The sequence below is a fragment of the Bos taurus genome, chromosome 6, assembly GCF_002263795.3.
Source record: "Bos taurus isolate L1 Dominette 01449 registration number 42190680 breed Hereford chromosome 6, ARS-UCD2.0, whole genome shotgun sequence".
Taxonomy (NCBI): domain Eukaryota; kingdom Metazoa; phylum Chordata; class Mammalia; order Artiodactyla; family Bovidae; genus Bos; species Bos taurus.
The window spans coordinates 115,805,972-115,827,075 of record NC_037333.1 but is presented as its reverse complement, the minus strand read 5'-3'; the positions used below and the strand labels follow the sequence as shown (position 1 = coordinate 115,827,075).

At 60.2% G+C, this 21,104-nt stretch overlaps 2 protein-coding genes across 26 annotated transcripts in view; one reads left to right on the top strand and one right to left on the bottom strand.

Moving 5' to 3' along the window:
• Nucleotides 1–15,532, top strand: part of ADD1 (adducin 1) — a 91,141-nt gene extending 75,609 nt beyond the window's left edge. For 6 of the 19 annotated variants that reach the window (XM_005208231.4, XM_005208228.5, XM_005208229.5 and 3 more), the window contains 6 exons: nucleotides 2,190–2,291; nucleotides 2,998–3,087; nucleotides 3,802–3,894; nucleotides 7,853–8,009; nucleotides 11,216–11,302; nucleotides 13,815–15,532. In XM_005208231.4, the coding sequence (XP_005208288.1) occupies nucleotides 2,190–2,291; nucleotides 2,998–3,087; nucleotides 3,802–3,894; nucleotides 7,853–8,009; nucleotides 11,216–11,302; nucleotides 13,815–14,182 (897 nt within the window). In that variant the 3' untranslated portion in view covers nucleotides 14,183–15,532. Of the gene's footprint in view, nucleotides 1–2,189; nucleotides 2,292–2,997; nucleotides 3,088–3,801; nucleotides 3,895–7,852; nucleotides 8,010–11,215; nucleotides 11,303–11,936; nucleotides 11,972–13,814 lie in introns of those variants that run through there. The other 13 variants (XM_024993104.2, XM_005208233.5, XM_059887421.1 and 10 more) reach the window with 6 other exon arrangements.
• MFSD10 (major facilitator superfamily domain containing 10) lies at nucleotides 15,373–20,096 on the bottom strand. Of its 7 annotated transcripts, none has more exons than XM_059887422.1 (14): nucleotides 19,653–20,096; nucleotides 19,050–19,267; nucleotides 18,847–18,943; nucleotides 18,592–18,663; nucleotides 18,154–18,244; nucleotides 17,912–18,073; nucleotides 17,550–17,658; nucleotides 17,336–17,447; nucleotides 17,047–17,155; nucleotides 16,869–16,959; nucleotides 16,623–16,692; nucleotides 16,451–16,540; nucleotides 16,163–16,322; nucleotides 15,373–16,006 (listed from the first exon to the last, which is right to left on the bottom strand). In XM_059887422.1, the coding sequence occupies exons 1-14, from the start codon at nucleotides 19,817–19,819 to the stop codon at nucleotides 15,653–15,655; spliced, it is 1,902 nt and encodes a 633-aa protein (XP_059743405.1). In that variant the 5' UTR covers nucleotides 19,820–20,096; the 3' UTR covers nucleotides 15,373–15,652. The 7 variants fall into 7 exon arrangements, with proteins under 7 accessions (XP_059743405.1, XP_024848879.1, XP_024848876.1 ...); XM_024993111.2 differs by having other exon boundaries at nucleotides 18,154–18,312; nucleotides 18,592–18,695; nucleotides 19,653–19,762; XM_024993108.2 differs by having other exon boundaries at nucleotides 18,154–18,312; nucleotides 18,592–18,695; nucleotides 19,680–19,762.
• Between the last annotated feature and the right edge of the window lie 1,008 nt (nucleotides 20,097–21,104).

Below are 21,104 nucleotides of genomic sequence, written 5' to 3'. Positions count from 1 at the left end.
TCATGACACAGATGTAGTTGGAGCATAGCCTGCTGTTTTAATGTCATAAGCTCAGCTATTTGATTTAGGTGCTAACTCAGGCATGTTCTTTAAAGTCCTAGTGTTTTCTTAAGCAGTTTTCCCTCCCGGCTCACGGGCATCTTCTCAGCTGGCCCTCTCGTTCGCCTCCTTCCCCGCTTGCTGTGGTCCCAGAGCCTCCGAACGCTCTCAGCCAGCCCCCTTCTGCATGGACTGTTGCATGTGAGTAGACAGCCACAGTGGAGTCTCTGGCTCCTGCTGGGTGCGGCATGGCCCAAGGGCAAGCAGGCCACCTGCCAGCGCCAGCCCCAGTCGTTGGGAGGTGAGCTTCGTGTCAGGAGGAGTGCTGCCTTGGAGGCTGCTCCGCGGTCCTGGTGCTCAGACGTCTCTGGGCAGCCCTGGCCCTGGACGGTCCACTGGGCCCTGCATCCCGGTAGGTGAGGCCTAGGTGGGGCCTCACACGAGGACGCGGGCCGGGATGCACGCGTCTCTGTGTGGTTAGTTCCGCAGGAGCAGAGGGGAAACCAACCTAGACGTCCCGAGACGGGACCCCACGCAAGCCCAGTGGGCCATCCTGCTTCCCTTGTGAAAGGGCTCCTGCTTCATAGTTTATTTACAAGAAGTACGTTCTGTCTCCCCAGGTGGGGCTGGTGTCTCCTGAGGCACAGCTGGTGAGACAGCCTCTGTGCTCCTGAGGAGCGTGTCACGTGGCAGAGACTCTGCGTGCACATGGCCGGGCTCCAAGTTGGAGCCAGTCTCCTCTTTCCTGCCTCCTCACCTTCCTTCTCTTTCTCTCTGTCCCTTTTTTTCTATTTTTATTTTATTTGTTTAGTTTCTAATTTAGTTTACTTGTTAAAGGGAGTGGGCCTAAAAATGACTTTCTGCTGACCAGATACATACAGAGTGCTGAACTGCTGTGAGGAATTTTTCCTAAGTGTATATGTCACAGCAGCTTTGAGCCTTATTTACTATTTGCTTGAAAAAATATTAACTTGCTTTAGATATTTTAGTCACTGTATAAGTTGAAGGGGAGACTTTGTTCAGCTTTTAAACTTGTTTCTTACTGTTCTGGAGTAATACGAATTCCTTGCAGTGTTCCCAGGTTGGTATATTAATTTATAATAATCGTTCTTAAGTTTTTTAACGTGTTCAAGCTTCTGAGGTGATTGTTTTAATGTTTGACTAAGCATTATGTTTGATAAGAAGCTGGAGTTGTTTTTGTCTGAGGAGATAACGGCAGTGAGTACCTTGCAGCCCATGCCCATCCCACGCTGCCTGCACAGCGGCCCAGCATTGGACAGTTTTGCTGCTTTCTTCAGAATCTCTTGGTTTATGGCTATTCTGTTGCCTCTTGAAAATACTCTGAAAGGCATAACATCTGCTCTCTACCACGGGCTTGTTTTAGTGTTCAGTGCCAACTCATGCCTGAGGGTTAGAATTTGATTAAAAATCTCATATTTGATTGGAGGTCCAAAAAAAACTATGCACGGAAGGCGCATGTGCTGGTGACGTGCACTGGTATCTAAAACAGCCTTCCAGTGAGGGCTCGCGAGCTTTATTTTTTTGTGGGACATTGTTGTAACACCCAGAGAAGCATTAACTATATAAAGTACTTGACATCACCAAACTCTTCCACCAGTAGCTACTGTATAAGTCTTCATAACAGTAATTTTCTTGGGTTGAAATAGCTACGCAAACAGTGCATTCTGATGCGGAGTTTATTTTAATGCCAACTTTGGTGATGCCCACTCTTGCCTCACCGCACAGTCTTCCCTCACCGGGCCAGCCGCATCATACCGCTTCTCATGACCCTGTCATCTCATGCTTCCCTCCGGCTTTGGTGTTGGGGTCTCTCCGAGCAGTGAACCAATGTGCTCTGAGGGGTCCTCCACGACTAGTCCGAGGCCGTCATGGGTGTAGCTCTGTCAGCAGCCTGTGTCATGCCTGGGTCTCAGCTGGGCTTATTGACGGGCCTTGCCCGTCAGTCACAACTCTGGCTCCCTGCATGACTGGTTTCCAGCCACTGCAGTGACACTGTGGTGTGGTCATTGGTTCATCCTCTGTGAGGGTCAGTGCATGACCAGATGTGAGATGAGTTGGACAAGTTGGGTGCTGTGGTGTCACTTACTGTTGTCACGATTCTGACTTCTCAACTGTTTTTGATATTTTAGTGGACTAAAGAGGATGGACACAGAACTTCCACCTCTGCTGTCCCTAACCTGTTTGTTCCATTGAACACTAACCCAAAAGAGGTCCAGGAGATGAGGAACAAGGTGCGTACTGACCGCTGCCAGCACTCGCTGGAAACGCGTGTGGGGAGGAGGTGGCTTGTGGCTGCGGGGAGAGCGCCAGCCCTGGGCGGCCGGCGGCTGTCCCGTGACTGCCGGGTCCACCCTTCACCTGCTGTGCCGTGCACGGCGGTGAGCAGCGGGCGCTTCTGGGCCCGATGCTTGAACGACACCCCTCCCTCAGCACGGCAGAGTCCCTGGCGAGAGGAGCCTTTGCCCCTGCCTTGCCAGGTCCATTTGAAGAGTTGTGAATGTTTGGTGTGTTGGAACGTGAGACCCACCAGTGTTCACAGGGTCCCTAGAAATGGGCACACAGGGTGTCTCCCCTCAAGTTAGCGAGGGCAGTGAGAGCCATGCCTGCTGAACTTGTCCGGAAGAAGCAGCAAGTCTGGAGGGTCTGTCCAACCCTCTGAGTCTTGAGTTACTAATCAGGCTGGACGAGCAGTGTTAGGCGGGCAGGGTAGTCGTGCAGGGCCCGCCGGGGAGCAGGGCAGCCCAGAAGAGCAGCTTGTGCGTGGCTGGGGCCTGGACCAGCAGTGTTAGGCGGGCAGGGTAGTCATGCAGGGCCCGCCGGGGAGCAGGGCAGCCCAGAAGAGCAGCTTGTGCGTGGCTGGGGCTGAGCGCACACAGCAGCTTCAGGCATAGCGAACGGTCTCTGTACTGTTGATGTCTCTCTCCTTGCCATCCTCAGATTCGAGAGCAGAACCTGCAGGACATTAAGACAGCTGGACCCCAGTCCCAGGTGTTGTCTGGTGTGGTGATGGACAGGAGCCTTGTCCAGGTGAGCGCTCAGAACGGTTCTGCCGTTAGTGGGTGGCACTGACCGCCTACTCCAAGTTACTCTTAAGTTGGGAGAGGATGACTGTGAGGTAAGTGTCCTAGGCACCCAGTTCCCTTTGTTTAGAGTCTTCGTGGTAAGAAGTAATCGGCCCCTTTTCCTTGAGTTGTAGACCGAGCATCAGCATGCCCAGGGCTGTGTCCCCCAAGCCTGCTCTGCGTTGTGCACGCCTGGGTGAGGGCAATGCAGGCTGCCTGCTTGGGGCCCGGGTTTACCTGGTTCCAGCAGGAGCTGTGGGACACGTGGGAGGAGGGTGGCTGTGGTGGACGGTGGTTCTTGTCTGTTGCTGTCCATGACAGCGTGCTGCTTGGGAAAGGTGCAGCGGGCCCCTGTAAATGTGATGCACATGTACACTCACTTCTGTAGAAGGACCGCCCCTCGTGGCACCCTGAAGATAACTGTGTGAGTAGTTATCTCGGACAGTTAAGTTGCCGCCCGATGCTTTAGGCTCGACTCGCCAGGGTAGGTGACTGGTTGCTGTCTGCGGTGTGGGCCAGCGCTTGGCTCTGTGGCCCGTGTTTGCACGTCGCAGCGCCACCCCCTGCCCAGGCTGCTGACGACCGTCTCGCTGCATGCTCTCTGCTGCTCCGCGCTGCGCTCTGGGTGACGTGCTCGGCTGGGCCTGGTGGACTCTGACCACTCAGTTTACTGTTGCAGGACGCACCCCTCTCTGACTGTACGGAAAGAATCGAAGGGCTCGAGCGTACAGAGCAGACCTTTAGTCCTGCTAAGTCTCTCTCTCTTAGAAAGGTACTCACTGCCCCTCCTCCGCTACCTGCCGGCACCCCTTGCTTGTCACCCGCCCCACCCCCTCCTGTCGCTGCGCCTGGTGTTGTCTTAGGTACCAAGGAGCTGTAAAGGAGTCTCTGAGCTATTTGTGAGATTGTACAAGAGGTTCTGTTCTGTCCATTCTGTTCTTTAATTTAACATTTTGTATGAGGTTATTTTTATACTTTTCAGCATTTTTATGTTGTGCTGAGAAGTGGTTGATCTTAGTGATGTTTCTCGAGATTTGCATGTGACTTTGGTTGGTGCATATTTTAGGACTTTGCCTACATTACAAGGTGCCAGCTGCAGAAGGCTCATGGGTCGACCACGAGCAGTGTGGCGGCTCTCCCGAGAGACCTCCCCTCTCGGCTTGCTCAGCTGTGATCCGAATGTAATGAACATGGCAGTCAAAGGCTGTATGATTGAAAAATGTCATTTCAGAGGAATGGTAAATAAAACAAGACAGTCTTTGCCAACCCTTGTTGATGAAATGTGAAAATGAAAGTGTCAGTCGCGTCCGACTCTTTGTGACCCCATAGACCATAACCCACCAGACTTCTCGGTCCATGGAGTTCTCCAGGCAAGAATACTGGCATGGGTTGCCATTTCCTTGTCCAGGGTATCTTCCAACCCAGGGGTCGAACCTGGGTCTGCCACATTGCAGGCAGGCCCTTTACCATCTAAGCCATCAGTATTTTTACCTAAAACAAAGCAAAACCAAAAAACCCTAGATAATTGTTTTGAATGTTGCAAGGGGGAAAAGGACTTAGCAAAATTTGAAATCCCAAATTGTAATTTCTCTGTGTATGTGGTACGTAGAGTCAGTGGGGAATGTATCCTGTATGACCTGCCCAGGTGGAAGGAAACTGCCTGTGCGCACTCAAGGCTGCTGGTGTTAAGGACAGACACCGCTGACTTGTGTGTACCCTGTGTGCAAAGGGAGTTTTCAGGGCCTTTTTCAATTAATACATCTCTAATGAGATGCAGATATTTATTAGTGTTCCAGTTGCCAGAGAAATCAGATTTGCACTACTTCGTCTGCTGATGAAATCCTTCTGCATGTTTGCACGTTGATTCCACGGGTCCCAGTTTTCCTTGTCCTTAGAATGAAGGACCAGTTACTTGGAGGAACTTCTCCCGGCGAGGAAGAACAGTTATCTTTTTATCCCTCTCAGCTGTTTTTCATGTTGCTCATCTGGGCCATAAGCTGTTGTGATCTTACTAGTTCATAATTTTTTCTCTCAGATACATCAAAGTGTGTTGAGTCCATGAGCCCAGGACGCTTAACCATAAAAACCCGAATCTCTGGCTTCGTGGGCTCAAGCCAGCTGGCAGTCATTGCTGTGCTGTCTCTCTGGCATTGTTTTGTGCTTGGTGGCTTCTGTTTGTGCCCTGGGAGGGCTGTCTGGGGGTGCACCTGTGAGCCGTGTTAGAGGACGCTCGTGGCCAGCCGCTCGTCCGGGTGTAGTCTGGCTCTCGCTGTGCCCAGTGGTGCTCCCAGACTTGGAAGTGCGTCACAGTGCCCTGTGGCTGCTTCGTCAAGAGTTGGATGCCTGGCTGGGAAGCTGAAAGTCTGTGAGAGGAGGTTCCTGGCTGCTCCGGAGTCCCCGCCTCAGTGGCAGACACTCACCCGTGAGTGCGGCCTCAGGGCGGGTGGCCGAGGACGCCGCTCCCGGCGGCAGGTGTGTGTTCTGCTTCTCCTCCACCGTCCTCTCCTGGTGCTCACGTTTGCACCCTGGTCTTCTTCCCACCCAGTGTACTTCATTTTCACGGCGCCAATGTCTTTGACACCCTGGTGAGCAGGGCAGCGGGTCCCAGCCACACCCGACACTCGGGACCGCGGAGCCCGACTGCAGGCACACTTGGCTCCAGTGCTGGGTGGGCCAGCCCTCCCCTCTGGGTTTTGTCATGAGTTGAGTTGTTAGAGGCCAGGGGGTGTGCGTCTGCTGAATGCCGTCTGGCTTGTGCAACACAAGGCTCCCTGTGCCCACGTGCACAAGCAGCCCCGCTGCGCGCCGGAGACGTGAGGCGCCTGCAGCCCGCCCGGTGCACTCGCTCGGGAACTTGGTGTTGACCGTGTGTGTGGCCCAGCACCTGGAATGTGAACTCAGATCTGAACAGGTTTCACTGGTGAAAACCTGTGCTCAGGTCAGGGCACTGGGCCAGGTTTGCACAGTTCTGGAGCTGGAACTGTCCCCCGACCCAGACCCCATCGGTCAGGTGCAGACGTCACTGCTGGGCGCGTGGTGCCTCCCAGGATGGAGGGGTGAGAACCTCTCGGGGCTGCTGCAGGGAGCAGCCCTTCCACATCCCAGTTCCTCAACCCTGTTGCCCAGCAGCAGGCCTGGGGCTCTCTGCGTCCCCTCCCTCTGGAGTAACAGGGTCCCCTATCCCCGGGTCTGGTCAGAGCTTCCGGAAGGCAGCTCAGCCGTCAGCTGAGGAGTTTGGAAGAGGGAGCTTCCTGCCCGTGGAGCAGGACCCAGCCGTGCTGCACCTGGAGGACCAGGTGTCCCGGAGAAAGGGCCTTGCTTGACCGCAGGGCGTAACCAGGCTTGATTCTTGATATTTTATTCCTTTACTCATTGTGAACATAAGGTTAAATGAATGTGAGTGTTCCTCTGAGAGCTTGACTCTCACTCATCTCACTGGCAGTGATACCAGGATGCAGATGCCACTCCCTAGCTGCTGCAGTTTCGAGGACGTCAGGGCTCAGCCTGTCTCAGCCTCGGTCAGGCTGCAGGCCCCTCTCAGGGAGAGTAGACAAGAAGGGACTTGTCTCAGGGCACAGAGCTGACTCAGGGCAGACGATGACCCCATCACTGTCTGGGAGGTGAGGCTCCTTCTGGGTGAAAAGCCAGGACTACCCCGGGGTCAGGCCTGCTCAGGAGGAGCCCCCCACCCCCATCTAGGCAGCTGATCTCGAATCTGGAGGCTCTTTGAGCACAGGCTGTGGGCTCCCAGTCCTTCTCCCCTTCTGGGTCCATGTCGCTGGACAGTGACCCTCAGCCCAGGTTCCCAGGGCAGCGGTTGGCTGGTGAGCTGAAAGTCGTGGGCTGGCCTGACTCTGTCCCTTGTGCCCAGCGCTCGCATGCCCTCTGCCTGCGGTGTCGCCCCTGAGGAGAGTGCTGCCAGGCTGGGCCTGACGTCTGAACAAGTGCAGCTCCTCCTGTCTTCACTTGTTTCCAAAGTTATTGTTAAGTCACCGGACGTGTTTGGGTTCTGCCTGCCTCTCTCGGACATGAGCTGCAGAGCATGTGGGGCCAAGCAGGCAGGCTGTGGGGCGGCCCGCCTGCCGCCCACGTCCCTGGGGGCGGCCTGCCTGCTGCTGCCCGTGGGGCCTGTCCGCCCGGCCTCCTTCCAGCCGGGGCCGCCGTGGGCTTCACTGTGCTTAAGCTTTCCTTCTTCCTTTGTGTAAGTTCTTACAGTTTTCCAGGTTCCTCAGACAAGTACTGGTGTTGTGTGTTACGTTGTCATCTCTTCGTGTCTGGAAACAAGTTCCAGGCTTTAGTTACTCAGCAGACGTACGAAGGAGCAGAGCTTGTCTGTGCTCTTAGAGCAGACGCTCGTTTCTGAGCACACCTGCCCGAGTGCTGTGGGGAACGGTGTCCAGCGGGGAGGAGGGTGATGGGCTGGAGAAACCCTTCTGCATCCCTGTCTGAGCACCTGGCCCCCGGGGCGCCCTCCACGCTCCGGCTGCACCTTGGTGCGTTTGCACCTGGAGTCTGGAGGCTTCCTTAGGATCCGCTCTCTCGGCACCTTCAGTCTGTAGCATCAAAGTCCTGCTTCTCCTCTACGCTGCAGGCTGCTGCCCCACCTGAGCCTCAGGCGCCCCTCAGGATGCTGTGTCCCCTGTCGTCTGTCTGTCCGCCGCCACCGCCCCGCCTGGGAGGAGGGAGAGCCTGGGGGTCCCTGCAGACCGTCTGTCCCTTTCTGTCTGCAGGGTGAGCTAGTGACGGCTTCCAAGGCCATCATCGAGAAGGAATACCAGCCCCACGTCATCGTGAGCACCACCGGCCCCAACCCCTTCACCACGCTCACCGACCGCGAGCTGGAGGAGTACCGCAGGGAGGTGGCGCGCAAGCAGAAGGGCCCCGAAGGTGAGGAGGCGCTGTCCCTGCGGGCGCCTTGTCCTGAGGGGACTTCAGGTTCGCGTCCTGACCTCCCCCGGGCTAGTCCTGGAGGACGTCAAGGGTAATCACGGCTCTAATTGGTCTGGTCGGGAGGGCCCGGAGTCCTCGCGTGAGAGAGGTCCTGCCTGCAGTCAGACGCGGTCGGGGGGAACCCCCGCTGGTCTGAGCACCGCACCAGCACGAGGCAGGGCCTGAAAAGAGCCCTGCTTGTCAGTGCTGCTGTGAAGCCTCTTGTGGGCGAGAAGGGAGGGAAGGAGTCCGGTGGCCTCTGTGGCCTCGGGAGCCCTGGCAGGCCCTCTCCCGTCCAGGTTCCGGGCCGTGCCAGCCAGTGCTCCGTCTCCTAGCTGGATAGCCGTCTGTGTTGAGGGCTCAGGACGGCCAAAGAAGAATGCATCAATTAACCTGGGATAGCTGGTGGGCAGACCAGTCTGAGTATTACTTTTAAGATGCATTCCGCCTTTGATGTATGTAGTACTTCATTGTCAACAGTTCCCCGAGGAGGGGCCTTCTCTGAACCGTCTGGTCTCATTCACACTCCAGTCGTTTTTGAGCAGTTAGGTTGTGGCAGGCCCTGTGAGTGCTGTGCGTTCCTGTGTTTCAGGACTGTTAGCTCACAGTAACCCTGAGAGCTGGGTCTTTTCTCACTGGTTAGAGCAGAGACACCTGTTCCCCAGAACAAGGCCGGGTGCGGCAGAGGCCCGCCTAGGGCTGACCCACACCCCGGCACCCAGTCTCCCCACCTTCATCTCAGCCACAGTCACGGCCCAGGGTTTTCTCTAAGCCCCGAGCGCTCCCTGGCCGGGCATGGTCACAGGCCCAGGGCCTCGCGTGGCCTCTTTCCCCACCCTGCAGAGGGGGCCCAGGCTGGGGCTGTCTTCCTGTTGGCAGCTCACAGGCTAGGAGGACATGGTTTTGTAAAACATGTTGGGACTACTTTGCAACAGAGGAAAGTAAACAGCTCTGAGAGCCAGAGCCTCCTGGAGCAGCTTTTTTCACACTTCAGGTTTTTAAAAGCAGACTCAGGCATCGTGATGGCCAGGAGAGAAACCGGCCTTCCACTGTGTCTGACACGAAGGCTCAGGAGTCTGAACCGCTCTCCCAGAGTGCCCTGGGTCGGTTGCCATGCAGCCCCTGGGGCAGGACGTCCCCTCCAGGAGGCTCGTGCCGCCCTTTCTGGCCTCAGTGTGCACACTGCTCCCTCCTGGAGGGGACGTCCCGCGGTGACCCTCCAGGGTCGATAGGGACCGTCCTGGGAGCCATTTCTGCTTCAAACACTTTCTCTGATTTCCCCCAACTTAATTTTTCTTTTTAGTCTTGTTTTAGGTCAGCTGCATATGCATCTGTGGCTGCTGTTGACATTTGAGTTGTGAAAAAGGCTGCTGTGGAATTGCCTTTCAGCTTGTTAAGTCCTCGGTGCCTGTCGCTTTCTGTTCTGTGTGCGTTCAAGTTAAGACTCCGTACACATAGATGCAGGGGGAGCCTGATCTTCGGGTCACAGCGCTGATTCTGACTGCCTCCTGGGCAGTGCAGGCGGCCTGCAGGAAGCTCTGTGAGAGCCACAGCCCTGATACGGACTGAGAAGGAGAGCTCGTGTGTGGGCCTGAGCCCCCGGTCCTGTAGCCTAATCCCAGCTCCTGTGCACAGAGCCGTGTGTCTGCCCTCTGGCCCCTCCCGGTGTCTGGGAAACCCGGATTTTTTTTTTCTTTTAGTTTAACCACAAGGCATGAGAGCTTTCTCCGCACGTGAAGGCTCTGTCAGGAGGGATGTTAGAGGGAGTGAGTGGGTGGATGTGTGTGGGGACAGCTGTGAGCATGCTGTGTGCTCACAGACCTGTCAGCATGGGAGTGGCAGCCAGGGGCCCTGCCAGGAGACCCCTGCCCAGCACTGCTGCCAGCCCTTGGCGTGGCGGGAGGCGGTAGCGCGTGCTGCAGGTGAGACTCAGGCATCTGTGTCAAGGGTGAGCACTTCAGGTACAGGGAAGAAAGCCTCTGGCCTCTTTTCCTGGTGGAAGGAATTTGTGTCCTCCGGCAGGAGATGTGCCGGCCTCTGTGCGTAGACACCTGGCTTCAGGAAGGGAGCTGTAGGTTTAGGAGGTGTAGGGAATACGGCACTTACTAGCCCTAAGCTATTAACGTGAAAAGTGACAGTGAGACGGGAGATTCTAGGAACTAGGGTAACAGTGGTATACAGTTTTTCCTAAATGAGAGGTAGACTTGGAATTTTCTGGATCCTAGTTCCTGTGATTTTTTTCTCTGGGTTTTAGAGCATTTTACTTTAGGAAAAAAAATACGCATTACAAGTGCCGAGTTTATTCCTCTTTAATGTCTGTTTTATGTATTTCTTATCTATTTTATTTATTTAATACCTATTTTATTTCACTGTGCCAGTCTTAGTGGGGCTTCTTTGGTGGCTCAGAGTCTGCCTGCAGTGTGGGAGACCTGGGCTTGATCCCTGGGTTGGAAGATCCCCTGGAGAAAGGGCCTGGCAACCCACTCCAGTGTTCTTGCTGGGAGAATTCCATGGTCAGAGCCTGGCAAGCTACAGTCCATGGGGTCGCAGAGTCGGACGCGACTGAGCGACTTAACACTTTCACTTTTTCACCAGGCTTCGTGTGGGATGCGGGATCTAGCTCCCTGACTAGGGATCAAACCTGGGCCCCTGCATTGAGAGTGTGGAGTCTTAGCCACTGGACCACCAGGGCAGTCCCTACAGCTGCCAGGTTTAAAGTATTGGTAGAAAATGCTCTAAATAAAAGATTAAAACCAAGATTGTGCTCATGGAGTGTCCCTTGAAGTGGCAGGTAGGGTGTGGGTGCTTGGGACCTTGGGCTCTTCCTCAGCAGTGGGATGCTGAGGATGTGGGGAGGGGGCTCCTCACCGGGGGACCGGCCAGGGGTCCCTGGTCAGCACAGCACAGAGGCAGCTCTGGTGATCCTGAGATGCAGGTCCACACTCCAGTCCTCGTGGGCTTCCTTCATCCTCTTTCAGACAGCGACTGGGAAAAGCTGAGGACAGTGGCTGCGAGCTCTTGTCTTCCAGGCTCCGGCCTGTGCCCTCCTGGAGGCGGCCCCATGGGCAGGGCAGGCCAGCCTGGCTGCCTTGGAGGAGGGTGACGGGGAGGCCCTGGGGTTCACAGCTCTTCACACGCTGTCCCCGTGGTTTGTGCATCTGCAGAGAATCTGGACCAGGCAAGAGAAGAGAAAGAGAAGAGCCCTCCGGAGCCGCACACGCCCCCCAGCACCCCTGTCAAGCTGGAGGAAGGTGAGCGCTGGCTGGGGGTGGGCCTGAGGCCACCCCTCGGGGGGAGGGTACATGGTTGCCCAGGGCGCCCTCACTGGGAGGGGGCAAGTGTCCTGACTTTGTGGAAGAAGAGCAGCTGAGTGTGGCAGGAGCTGAGCTGACACCAGTGGCCAGCATGCGTTTGCATGGGGCCAGTGCGTCGCTGGCTCTGCGCGCCCACGCCTCTGTGCCGTGCCAGCTCTGCGCTGAGAACTGCAGGCGGCGCAGACCCATAAGTGCGGTGCGCGTGGTCGGGGACAGAGCCTGCCTGCGTCCGTGACGTCAGTGTTGCCCACTGCTTGCACATTTCCTCCACCCTCCTGTGCTTGGGTTGCCCCGGAAGCGTCCTCCGTCATGTCCAGGCCCCTGGATCGCACTCTCTGGCCGTACGAAGAGCCCATGGAGAGTGCCGGGCCCCGGTGGTCTCCCAGACCGCCTGCCTCTGTCTGGGGCCCATGGCCTCCGTGTGTGTCCTCCATCGTGTGCGTGGTGCTTCCCCTGCCTGTCCGGGCCTTGGCCCCACCCCCCCCGCCCTCTGTCCGTAACCCAGTGGCTGTGACTGATGCGTAGACTCTCTACCTGTGCTTTTCTCTTCCTGTGGCTGCGTGACAAGCAGGAGGTGGATGTGCTAAAGAGTACCTGTTACCATAGTAAGTACCGCCTGCCGCCTGGCCCTCTGCTGGTAATCGGAATTCCCTGTGCTTTGCCTCATTCTGCTTCTTTGTTGCTTGTTAAGTTTTGTTTTCTGTTGATTCAAAATAAAAAGAGCCCCCCCCCACGCCCCGCCCCCCCATTCCCTGTCCTTGCACTGTGGGTAGTGACCCTCCTGGAAAGGGCTGGGTCACCTGAGCTGTGTGGTGGGCAGCCTGTCCTGGAGTCCTGCGATCCCAGGTGGGGCTGCTCAGACCACTCTGGGCCTCAGAAGTCCCAAGGGACCACATTGTCCTATTCACCTTCGAGACTGGTGCTGCTCAGTGGAGAGCTCTGCTCTGTCAGACCAGACTTGAGTCTAGAGTAGACTCAGACAGGCTGGGATTTTGCATGGGGGTTGCATGTATTTTGATCTTTGCTTAAGCTGGGTGCTTAAGCTTAAATCTGAGGGGGTGGGAGGGAGACATCACTGCTCTTGTTTAACGTGGCATTTGGTCCAGCGGTAAAAGTCACCCCGCGCACCTGCAGGAGCCTCTGTTTCCACGAGCGGATCCCCAGTGCCTCGTGTGCAGCTGAGCCACGCGGTTCGCTCTCCTAAGACCCGGGGTGAGGGGCTGGCGGAGGGGAGGGGCACGCCAGCCTCCCGGAGCCGCCCTTGCCCGCACTCCTCCTGCTCCTCTGCTCCCTGTCACCTCCTGAGGTTTGGCTAGATTGCCAGTGTTGCCTAACCTCCCAGTGGCTTGTAACTTTGTAGACTATGTTTAAAAAATCCATGAAACTGGTTTCCCCTGGGGCCCGTGTAGAAAGCAGGCCTCAGACTGTTTCTCTAAAGTCAGTGCCGTTTGGCTTACGTTTGTTTCCATGTTGAGGGGCTTCCCTGGGGGCTCATTTGGTAAAGAATCTGCCTGCGGTATAGGAAACCTAGGTTTGATCTTTGGGTCAGGAAGACCCCTGCAGGAGGAAATGGCGACCCACTCCAGCGCTCTTGCCTGGAGAATCCCATCGATGGAGGAGCCTGGTGGGCTGCAGCCCGTGGGGTCACAAAGAGACGGACACGACCGAGTGACGGACACGTCACTTTCACTTTTCCATGTTCAGCTTCTTAAAATGGCTTGAATTTTTTGCCTGTCCTTTACGTTAGAGTTCATCTCTCTTTTTTTCCCCCCTTTTCTCTTTTTTTTTTTCGGAGTTCATCTGTTTTTGAATTCTCTAGCCTACAGTGGCCTTTGGTGGTGATGTTGACGCCAGTCTGGGAGTTCACTTGGGGTTCTCCGTGGACTGCCATGGTTTAGTGTTCACTCGGGTTCTCCGTGGACTGCCACGGCTTAGTGCTCACTCGGGTTCTCCGTGGACTGCCACGGCTTAGTGCTCACTCGGGTTCTCCGTGGACTGCCACGGCTTAGTGCTCACTCGGGTTCTCCGTGGACTGCCACGGCTTAGTGCTGTCCTTGGGGGACCACGTGTCATGGATGCACGCTTAGGCGTAAACTCAGGACCACTAATGCTCGTCCTCTAATGGTTCAAGTGTTTAAGGCAGAACATTGCAGTCCTGAGACTGTTTCCACGGGCTTTCGTCACTCTGTCCACGCCTGGGGACTGAGCCCCGGGACTGAGGCTGGTTTTGTCAGCCCGCTGTCCGTGAGAAGGAGCTAAAATCACCGTGAGACCGAGCCCACGTCTCACACTGTGGGCTGCATCCAGCCTTGGAGTAAAGTAGACCTTGGTGAGAGCTCCTTACTCTGCTCTAGAGTCACTTCCAGGGCAGCGTCTGTGCAGGGCCCTTGGGAGGCCCGGAGAGCCGGGCGGTGGCTCTGTAACCGTGTCTCTCCCGCCCCCCCACCAGACCTGCCGCGGGAGCCTCCGTCTGCAGACGACAGTGACGCTGCCACCTTCAAGCCGACTCTGCCCGACCTGTCCCCCGATGAGCCTTCAGAAGCACTCGGCTTCCCGACGTTGGAGAAGGAGGAGGAGGAGGAGGAGGAGGGGCTGGGTGAAGCTGGGGGCCCTCCAAGCCCCTCCGGGTCCCCCTCCAGGTCCCCCCCGGTGGCCAGCCCCGAGCCAGCCCCAGCCCAGGTGGCTGAGGAGGCTGCCTCCCCAGCAGCCGAGGACGCTGGCAGTGATGGGTCTCCGGGCAAGTCCCCATCCAAAAAAAAGAAGAAATTCCGCACCCCTTCCTTCCTGAAGAAGAGCAAGAAGAGGAGCGACTCCTGAAGGCCCTTCCTGCACACGCCGCGCCGCGCCCCCGTCCCGTGTAATGGAATGCAGAGGCCCGCCCCCGCCCCGCCCCCGTGTAGCCAGCGCCTCCCTCGGTGTGACCAACCCCCACGTAGACCGGTGCTAACCTCGCGTGTGTGCAGCGGCCTGGCCCGCAGCCTCGGGTTCTGGGCCAGACGCGGCCTCCACATCCACCTCGGAGCCAGCCCTGCCCTGCAGGGGTCAGCACCTCGGCCCCTCTTGTAGCTCCTCAAGGACACTGTCCCCCGGGAGCCGAGTCAGGGTCCCGGCTGGACGGGGGCAGACCTGCCCACTCTGGCCTTGACCCCGCCTGCTCTCCTCTCGTGAAGTAACCCGCGCCCCATCTCTGCTAGGCTCCCCTTCACCCCCAGGTCTCAGGTGACTGAATCAGACCCATAGCTTTCTGCTGGTGTTGCCTGCTCGGTGATCCTTGTTCAGATACACAGCCTCAGTCCTGTGAAAGCGCCCCAACAGCCCAGGCCCCTGGGATGGCCTTGGAGAGGGTCAGGGCTGAGCCGGCGCCCCAGTAGCTCATGGCGCAGCTGGTGCTGGTCCCCGGTCCCCTCAGCCAGAACCAGACCAGGGGCCTCGCTTCCCCCCTGAAGCGTCCTGAACCCGTCGTCATAGGGATGGCGCCTCTGGGGGGTGGTCCTGCGGACCTGCAGCTCCCGCAGCCCCGACGCCATGCACGGGCAGCACTCTGCTTCTGCTCTCTGTCCTGGGGAGGGCCTGGCACTGAGGCGGGTCTGCACCTGAGCTCAGCTTGGCTGGGAGGCTCATTCCCTTGGTTAGAGGGCAGCTTAGGGTGGGGGTAGGCCCCAGAGGTCCACTGACGTCCTGCAGTCACCCCAAGGCCCCTCCCGCCCTCCAGCGCCGCATCCGTGGAGCAGAGCTGGGGGCTGCTTGGCTGGAACTTGGGGTGGCCGGGGTCTCCTCGACAGTGGGCTGTCCCAGGAGCTCCAGAGCCAGCCTGTCCCGACAGGCCCCTGGGGTGAGGGGACCTGAGGCCGCCTGCATGGCACTGACCTCCGCTTAGAGCTTCCTGGCAAGCTGCTCTCTGTGTTGTCTTGTCCTGGTGGTGGTCGAGCTCCCCACCCTCACCCTGCACTCAGTTAACCACAGGCTCCTCCTGCCCTCTCTTCCTCTCACCCCACATATGCAATGACTTTAATTTCATTTTTGTAGTTTATTTTAACTCTTTGTATCTCAACATGAAGTTTAGTTGCATATACAGACACAGGCTTGGGAGGACAGGTCCTACGGCCTTTCTTCATTGTAACATGTTTTACTCACAAATAAAATTCTTTACGCAGTTTCCTTGTCTAACCTTGGGAAGCAGTCTTGCATCTAAATTCCTTTTGTTCGCTCCTTTAAAATAGGACTTCAGAAGTTTAATGTTCCAAAGATTCCACAGTGAGCACTTATCTCTTGATCCAGCAGAGTTTGTCACTTTGTACCATGGGGGACACAGTCTGAGAAGCACCCTGCCCCAGGTGTCTTCCTCTTCTTCCCCAGAGGGCAGTGTTGGGGGCTTCGGGCCAGGGCCCTGGGAGAGGGGAGGGGCGTCAGGCGGCCTCCCCACCCCCACCCCAGGGCAGACGGGAAACCACCGGGCAGAGCCTGGCACCCTGTGGTCAGTGCAGCTGGAACAGCTGTCACTCCAGTTGCTGCCCCTGGTGCCTGGGGGAGGTGGGGGGACGGGATGTGCGCTGCAGGAAGGCACTTGGTCTGTAACAGCTGCTTTGTCATGCTGAGGCCGGGCTGAGGCCCTGTGTCACTGAGAACAGAAGACAAGAAAGTCTGGAAGGTTTTAGAATCTGATCCTGACAGGCAGGTCCGTGCTGGAGTATCTTGCACCCTAGAGCTGCAAGCCCCGGACCCCGGGGGCGGGGGTGAGGGGGCTGGAGGGGATCAGGCGGGCAGTGGGAAGCTGTCCTGGCCCAGGCCCCCACTTACCGCGCAGCCCCCCATCCTCACATCATCGCAGGCGGGCGGCCCAGCTACTCGGCCTTGAGTGTCCGCGCCGGGGGGCTCAGGGTCCGCAGGATGGAGAAGGGGAGCAGGAAGAGCGCCGCGCACACGGTGTAACAGACACGGGCACCGGCCAGCCAGTACGCTGTGGAGACAACGGGGGAGGTGACGGTGCCCCGGGCCCACCTGCCCCCTCCAGCTCGCCCAGCAACACCCCCAGCCCCGGTCTGGCCGGGCCTCCAGCATGCCCCGAGTGCCGTACCACGGCCTCACCTGAGGCGGCCACCACGGGCCCCACGGCCCTGGCCAGGGCGCCCAAGCTCCGCAGCGTGCCCATGACCGTGCCCTTCTGCCCGGGCGAGCCTGTGGGCGACAGGGGACAGCCGTCAGGGGCCCTCAGACCGCCTCCCAGGGGCTGGCCTCGCGCCAGGGCAGGGCCTCTCACCATAGCCGGCGACCACGGAGGACAGGCAGGGGACCACGACGGCTGCGGCTGGGAGGACACCAGGGAGACGCTGGTCAGTCGGGGGAGAGGCCAGAGGATGTGGGGGGAGGGGCCAGGCCCCGCCCCGCCCGGTCCTCACGCCCGAAGGCCCCGCCCTCACCCGCCGGCCCCGCCCCCGCCCTCACGCCCACAGGCCCCGCCCTCGCCACCCCACAGGCCCCGCCCCCGCCCCGCCGGCCCACTCACCCCAGGAGTAGAGGAGCAGCCCCAAGCCCAGGATGGGCAGCGTGTGTCCCCAGCCGACGAAGAGGGAAGCGGGGATGAGCAGCAAGATGGCCTGTGGGCGGTACAGCCCGTCTGAGAGCCCCTGTTGCCTCCGCAGAGCGTGGGCACCGCCTGCCCCCAGCCCCGGGGAACTCCATACCTGCTTCACAGCCGCGATTTCCCTGCCAGGGCGGATCCGCCGGGCGTAGGCGCCCTGGATGGTGGCCATGGTGAGACCGATGAAGAAAAACATCTTCCCCTGTTCTACCCTGCAAGGGGTGAGCCGTCAGCACCCCTGCCCTGCCGGTGCTGCCCTCACACGGCCAGGCAGCCGGGGTGACCTCGGTCCCCGTCCTCTGGGAGCTGCGCAGTCCGTCTCAGGACTCTGGGCGGGGCCCGGGGCATGCGTGTGCCGAGATGGGGACCCACCGGGGTGCGGGGCATCCCACCTGCTGAACCGGAAACGCTGGTGCACCAGGAAGCTGAGCGTGAACTCCAGGCCGGAGAACAGGAAGAGGTAGAGGAAGTAGACCAGGCCCAGGCCGCGCAGGCTGCCAAGCCCTGGGGGGCGGTGAGGAGGGGCAGTGGCCCTGACGCGCATGCAGCCCCCAAGGCGGCCTGAGGGACCCCCCCAGCCCCACCCCCCCAGGGCCGGCTCCTTACTGACTCCAGTGGGCGGGTCTGGGCCCCGCGCCACGGCGGAGAAGCGGAGCAGGGCCAGGGGGCTGAGCAGGTCCGCGGCGGCCCGGAACCCCAGGGTGACGGAGGGCGCCTGCGGGGGACAGCACTGAGGGCCTGCTAGGGGGTCTGGGGGTGGGCCTGACGAACCTGCTCGGCCCCTGCACCTTGCAGGGCCCCAGCAAGGCCGGGGGGTCTGGGGACCACGGGGTCCCAGGAGGCGCTGTGCTCTCAAGAGCATCTGGACACCAGGAGGGCGCAGCCTGGCCTCGCAGCACCTGGAGCTGGGACACATGATGGGCATCCCCACCTCTCTCAGCCCGGGCGCTGTCTGGCTCCCATCTTACCCGCTTCTCTGGGGGCAGCGTCTCTGGCAAGAAGCACCAGATGAACAGCAAGTCGGAGACGGCGAAGAGCAGGGCCAGCCAGGGCACTGTCTCCGAGGGCAGGAAGGCTCCCAGTGTGGGGCCCAGAGTGAAGCCCAGAGAAAAGGCCACCCCGATGACTGCCTGGGGAAAAGAGGGTGCCTGAGCGAGCAGGGAGACATGAGCCCCAGAGACCCCCACCCCTAAGCCCCAGGGCCACTCACCATGCCCTTGCTGCGGGCAGACGGTGAGCCCAGGTCGGCAACAATGGCGGTGCAGAGGCTAACGTTCCCCTTGCTGATGCCGCCTATCACCCTGGAGGCCAGGAAGGCCGCAAAGCTCTTCGAGGCAGCCCACACGGCGTACGAGGTGGCCACACCTGCCTACCCCAGGGCAGGTGCCGTCACTTGAGGCCAGGAGGGGCCCACAGTGGGGCTGGCAGGCTGAAACAGTACTCCTGGGACCCTGCCCTGTTCTGCAGCAGCCAAAGGCCACTTGTATGCCCAGTGACCCCTTGGCAGGAGCAGCTCTGCCACACCCTGGCTTAGCTCCAGAAGCCCCGCTCCCCCCAAACACCTCCCCCAGGGAGCAGTGAGGGCCAGTGAGGGGCCACGGAGGGCCCACAGCTGCCTCCCAGAGGGCTGCCAGGTGGACACGCGTACCAGGGACAGCAGCATCCCCGGGCGCCTCCCCAGGCAGTCAGACAGGGCCCCAGTGAGCGGTGCGGAGAGGAACTGCAGGAGGGAGAAAACGGAGCCGATCAGACCTGGAAGAGACAGAGCTCACGGTCACCACTCGGCCCGGGGGGGCCCCAAGGGAAGTGGACGCTCCGCGGGGAGAGGGGGCGGACCATGCCCCAGAGCGAGAAGGTGAGAACCAAGGTGTGGGGGAGGCCCCGGCCCAGCTCGGGACCCTACCTCCGAACAGGACGCTGTTGTACCTCTTCTCCGCTGGCATCCCGATGGCTGCTGCAAACCAGTCCACCCCGCGCTGCCAGGAGCCGTAGAGGGGGTCCTGGGGACAAGGAGGCGTGGCGAACTCGGGCGTCTCTGAGGGGCTGGGAGCCAGGAGCAGCCATGGCGGGGTGCAGGGGCAGTGGGGCTGGCGGGGAGGGGCTCACGTGGGCACGGCCGTGGCTCTCCAGCAGCCCGGGAAGTAGGGGCAGCAGCAGGGTGAAGGCCAGGAGGTCCAGCAAGAGGCCGAGGAAGACCACAGCGACCACGCGGGTTTCTGGTGCCTGCTGCTGGCGGATGGGCGGGCGCGGCGTGCAGCTCCCGCCGGCTCCACAGCCCATGATGGGAGCGGCTCCGATCAGGCCCGGCTGAGCGTGTGGCAGGTCTGCACGAGGGCACGGTGCACGAAGGCACGTCCGGTTACCCGGACTGACGCCCACCCACCTCGGGAGGAGAGGATCCCTCCGCCCGCGAAGTGTCCCCAACCCACTCACTGCCAGAGCGCCCCTGAAGGATCTGCCTGCCCCGTTACCGGCTGTCGTTCTGTGCGCCCTGCCCCCGACCCTGGGCAGCAGGAAACGCAAGCTGTGGGGGAGTTACGCAAAGAAACGGCCAGCCCGGGAGGCCGACCGAGGGGGGCCGGGCGGGGCATCGTGGCCCCGGCACCTCCCGGCCCCCGCCCCACGGCCCCGGGAGGAGCGGTCGGGGAAACCCAGGCCCAGGCGGAAGCAAGGGGCAGCCTGGCGAGCCGGAGAACGACCCCCGCCCACCCCGCCCCTGCCGCGCGCAGCACAGACCAAGGGGTGGACGGATGGACAGACGGACGGACGGACGGACAGACGCGCAGAGGACCGCCGGGAGGGGCGGGCGCGCAGACCCCGCCCCGCCCACCCGGAAGCCGGCGTGGTTCCCCGCTCGGAAGTGGGCGTGGTTTCATAATCCGGAAGTGGGCGGGCCGCCGCGCCCCCTCTTCCGGCTACTGGGCCTGGTCTCACCGGCTCCAGCCAGGGCTGGCGTCCTGGCGGGAACTGATCAGATCGGGGGCGCCTGACAGACGCAGCCCCATTTGCCCCTAGATTCAGCGCCCGAGGGACGACCCGCCCGCTGAGGACCCCAGGGCTTTGGGTGACCCGTCCGGAGGGCGGGGTCCATCCTGACCGGACCCTCCTCGCGCCGTCCGCCCCGGCCAGAGGCCTGCGGCCGAAATACAGCTGCGGATACGCGCAGTCGGCGCGGGGGCGCGGGCTCGCCCGCACTCGGGCCGCGGCGGGGACGGTGAGGCGTGGAGGCGGGACTGCCCGGCGCCCCGCCTGCCCGGGGTCACCGGGGAGGGGCAGCTGCCCGCATGGCGCCTGCGGACCTGGCTTGGGCTCCCCTGGCAGCCGGAGGGCCTGCCTGCACCTCCCGCTTCCCCTCCGACTCTTGAAATGCAGGCGTGTGTGGTCGAGCCGACCAGGACAGGCCACCCCGTCCTGTCCGCTCAACACTAATGCACTCCCCTGTAGACGACACGAACTTCAAATAAGCCTCACGGCAGTCCCTTTGCCCGGCGTACAGCTGTTCCCCTTGAGTACCAGTCCGCTTTCCCCGAGGAGCAGGCGTGGCGGCGGAGCTGAGGTGGCTGGGGAAGCGGCCGAGCGTTTGGCTCTCAGAGCAGCCCTCTCTGGCGCCTGGCCAGGCGGTCACAGCTGCTATCACCACCAGCTTCTTAGGCTCCCCCTCGGCCCGAGGAGGCAGGGCTGAGGCGGGCATTCTGCCTGGTACTAACCTTTTCCAGGGCAAGGCCTGCAACGGGGTGCAGAAGCCCGGGACGGGCCGAGGTGGGGATGCAGGGTGACACGGAACCCAGAGCTGGGGCCGCTCCCCCTCCCCACAGAACTCGGCAGCAGTACCTGGGCACCCAGCGGCGCCCAGCGAAATAGCAGCGACAGCAGTGCAAGTTTACATGAGGTGGAACCTTGAGGCTGTATAGCCGGCCGGCTACACAGCGAGAAGCCAGCCCCATTCGTGGCCCCGACACCCACCAGGGCCTGACATCTGTGGAGTCGCCCACCTGGCGGACACCTACGGGAACAATCCTGGGGGGACAGCGGAGAGGACGCAGGCTTATCTGCTGAGGCCGTCCCCAGTCCCCTCCGCCTGCTCCCAGGGGGCGCTCTGGCCCCAACACTGCCTACAGCTCCACAGATCACTCGACTCCCACCAGCCTCCGCTGGGGAGGT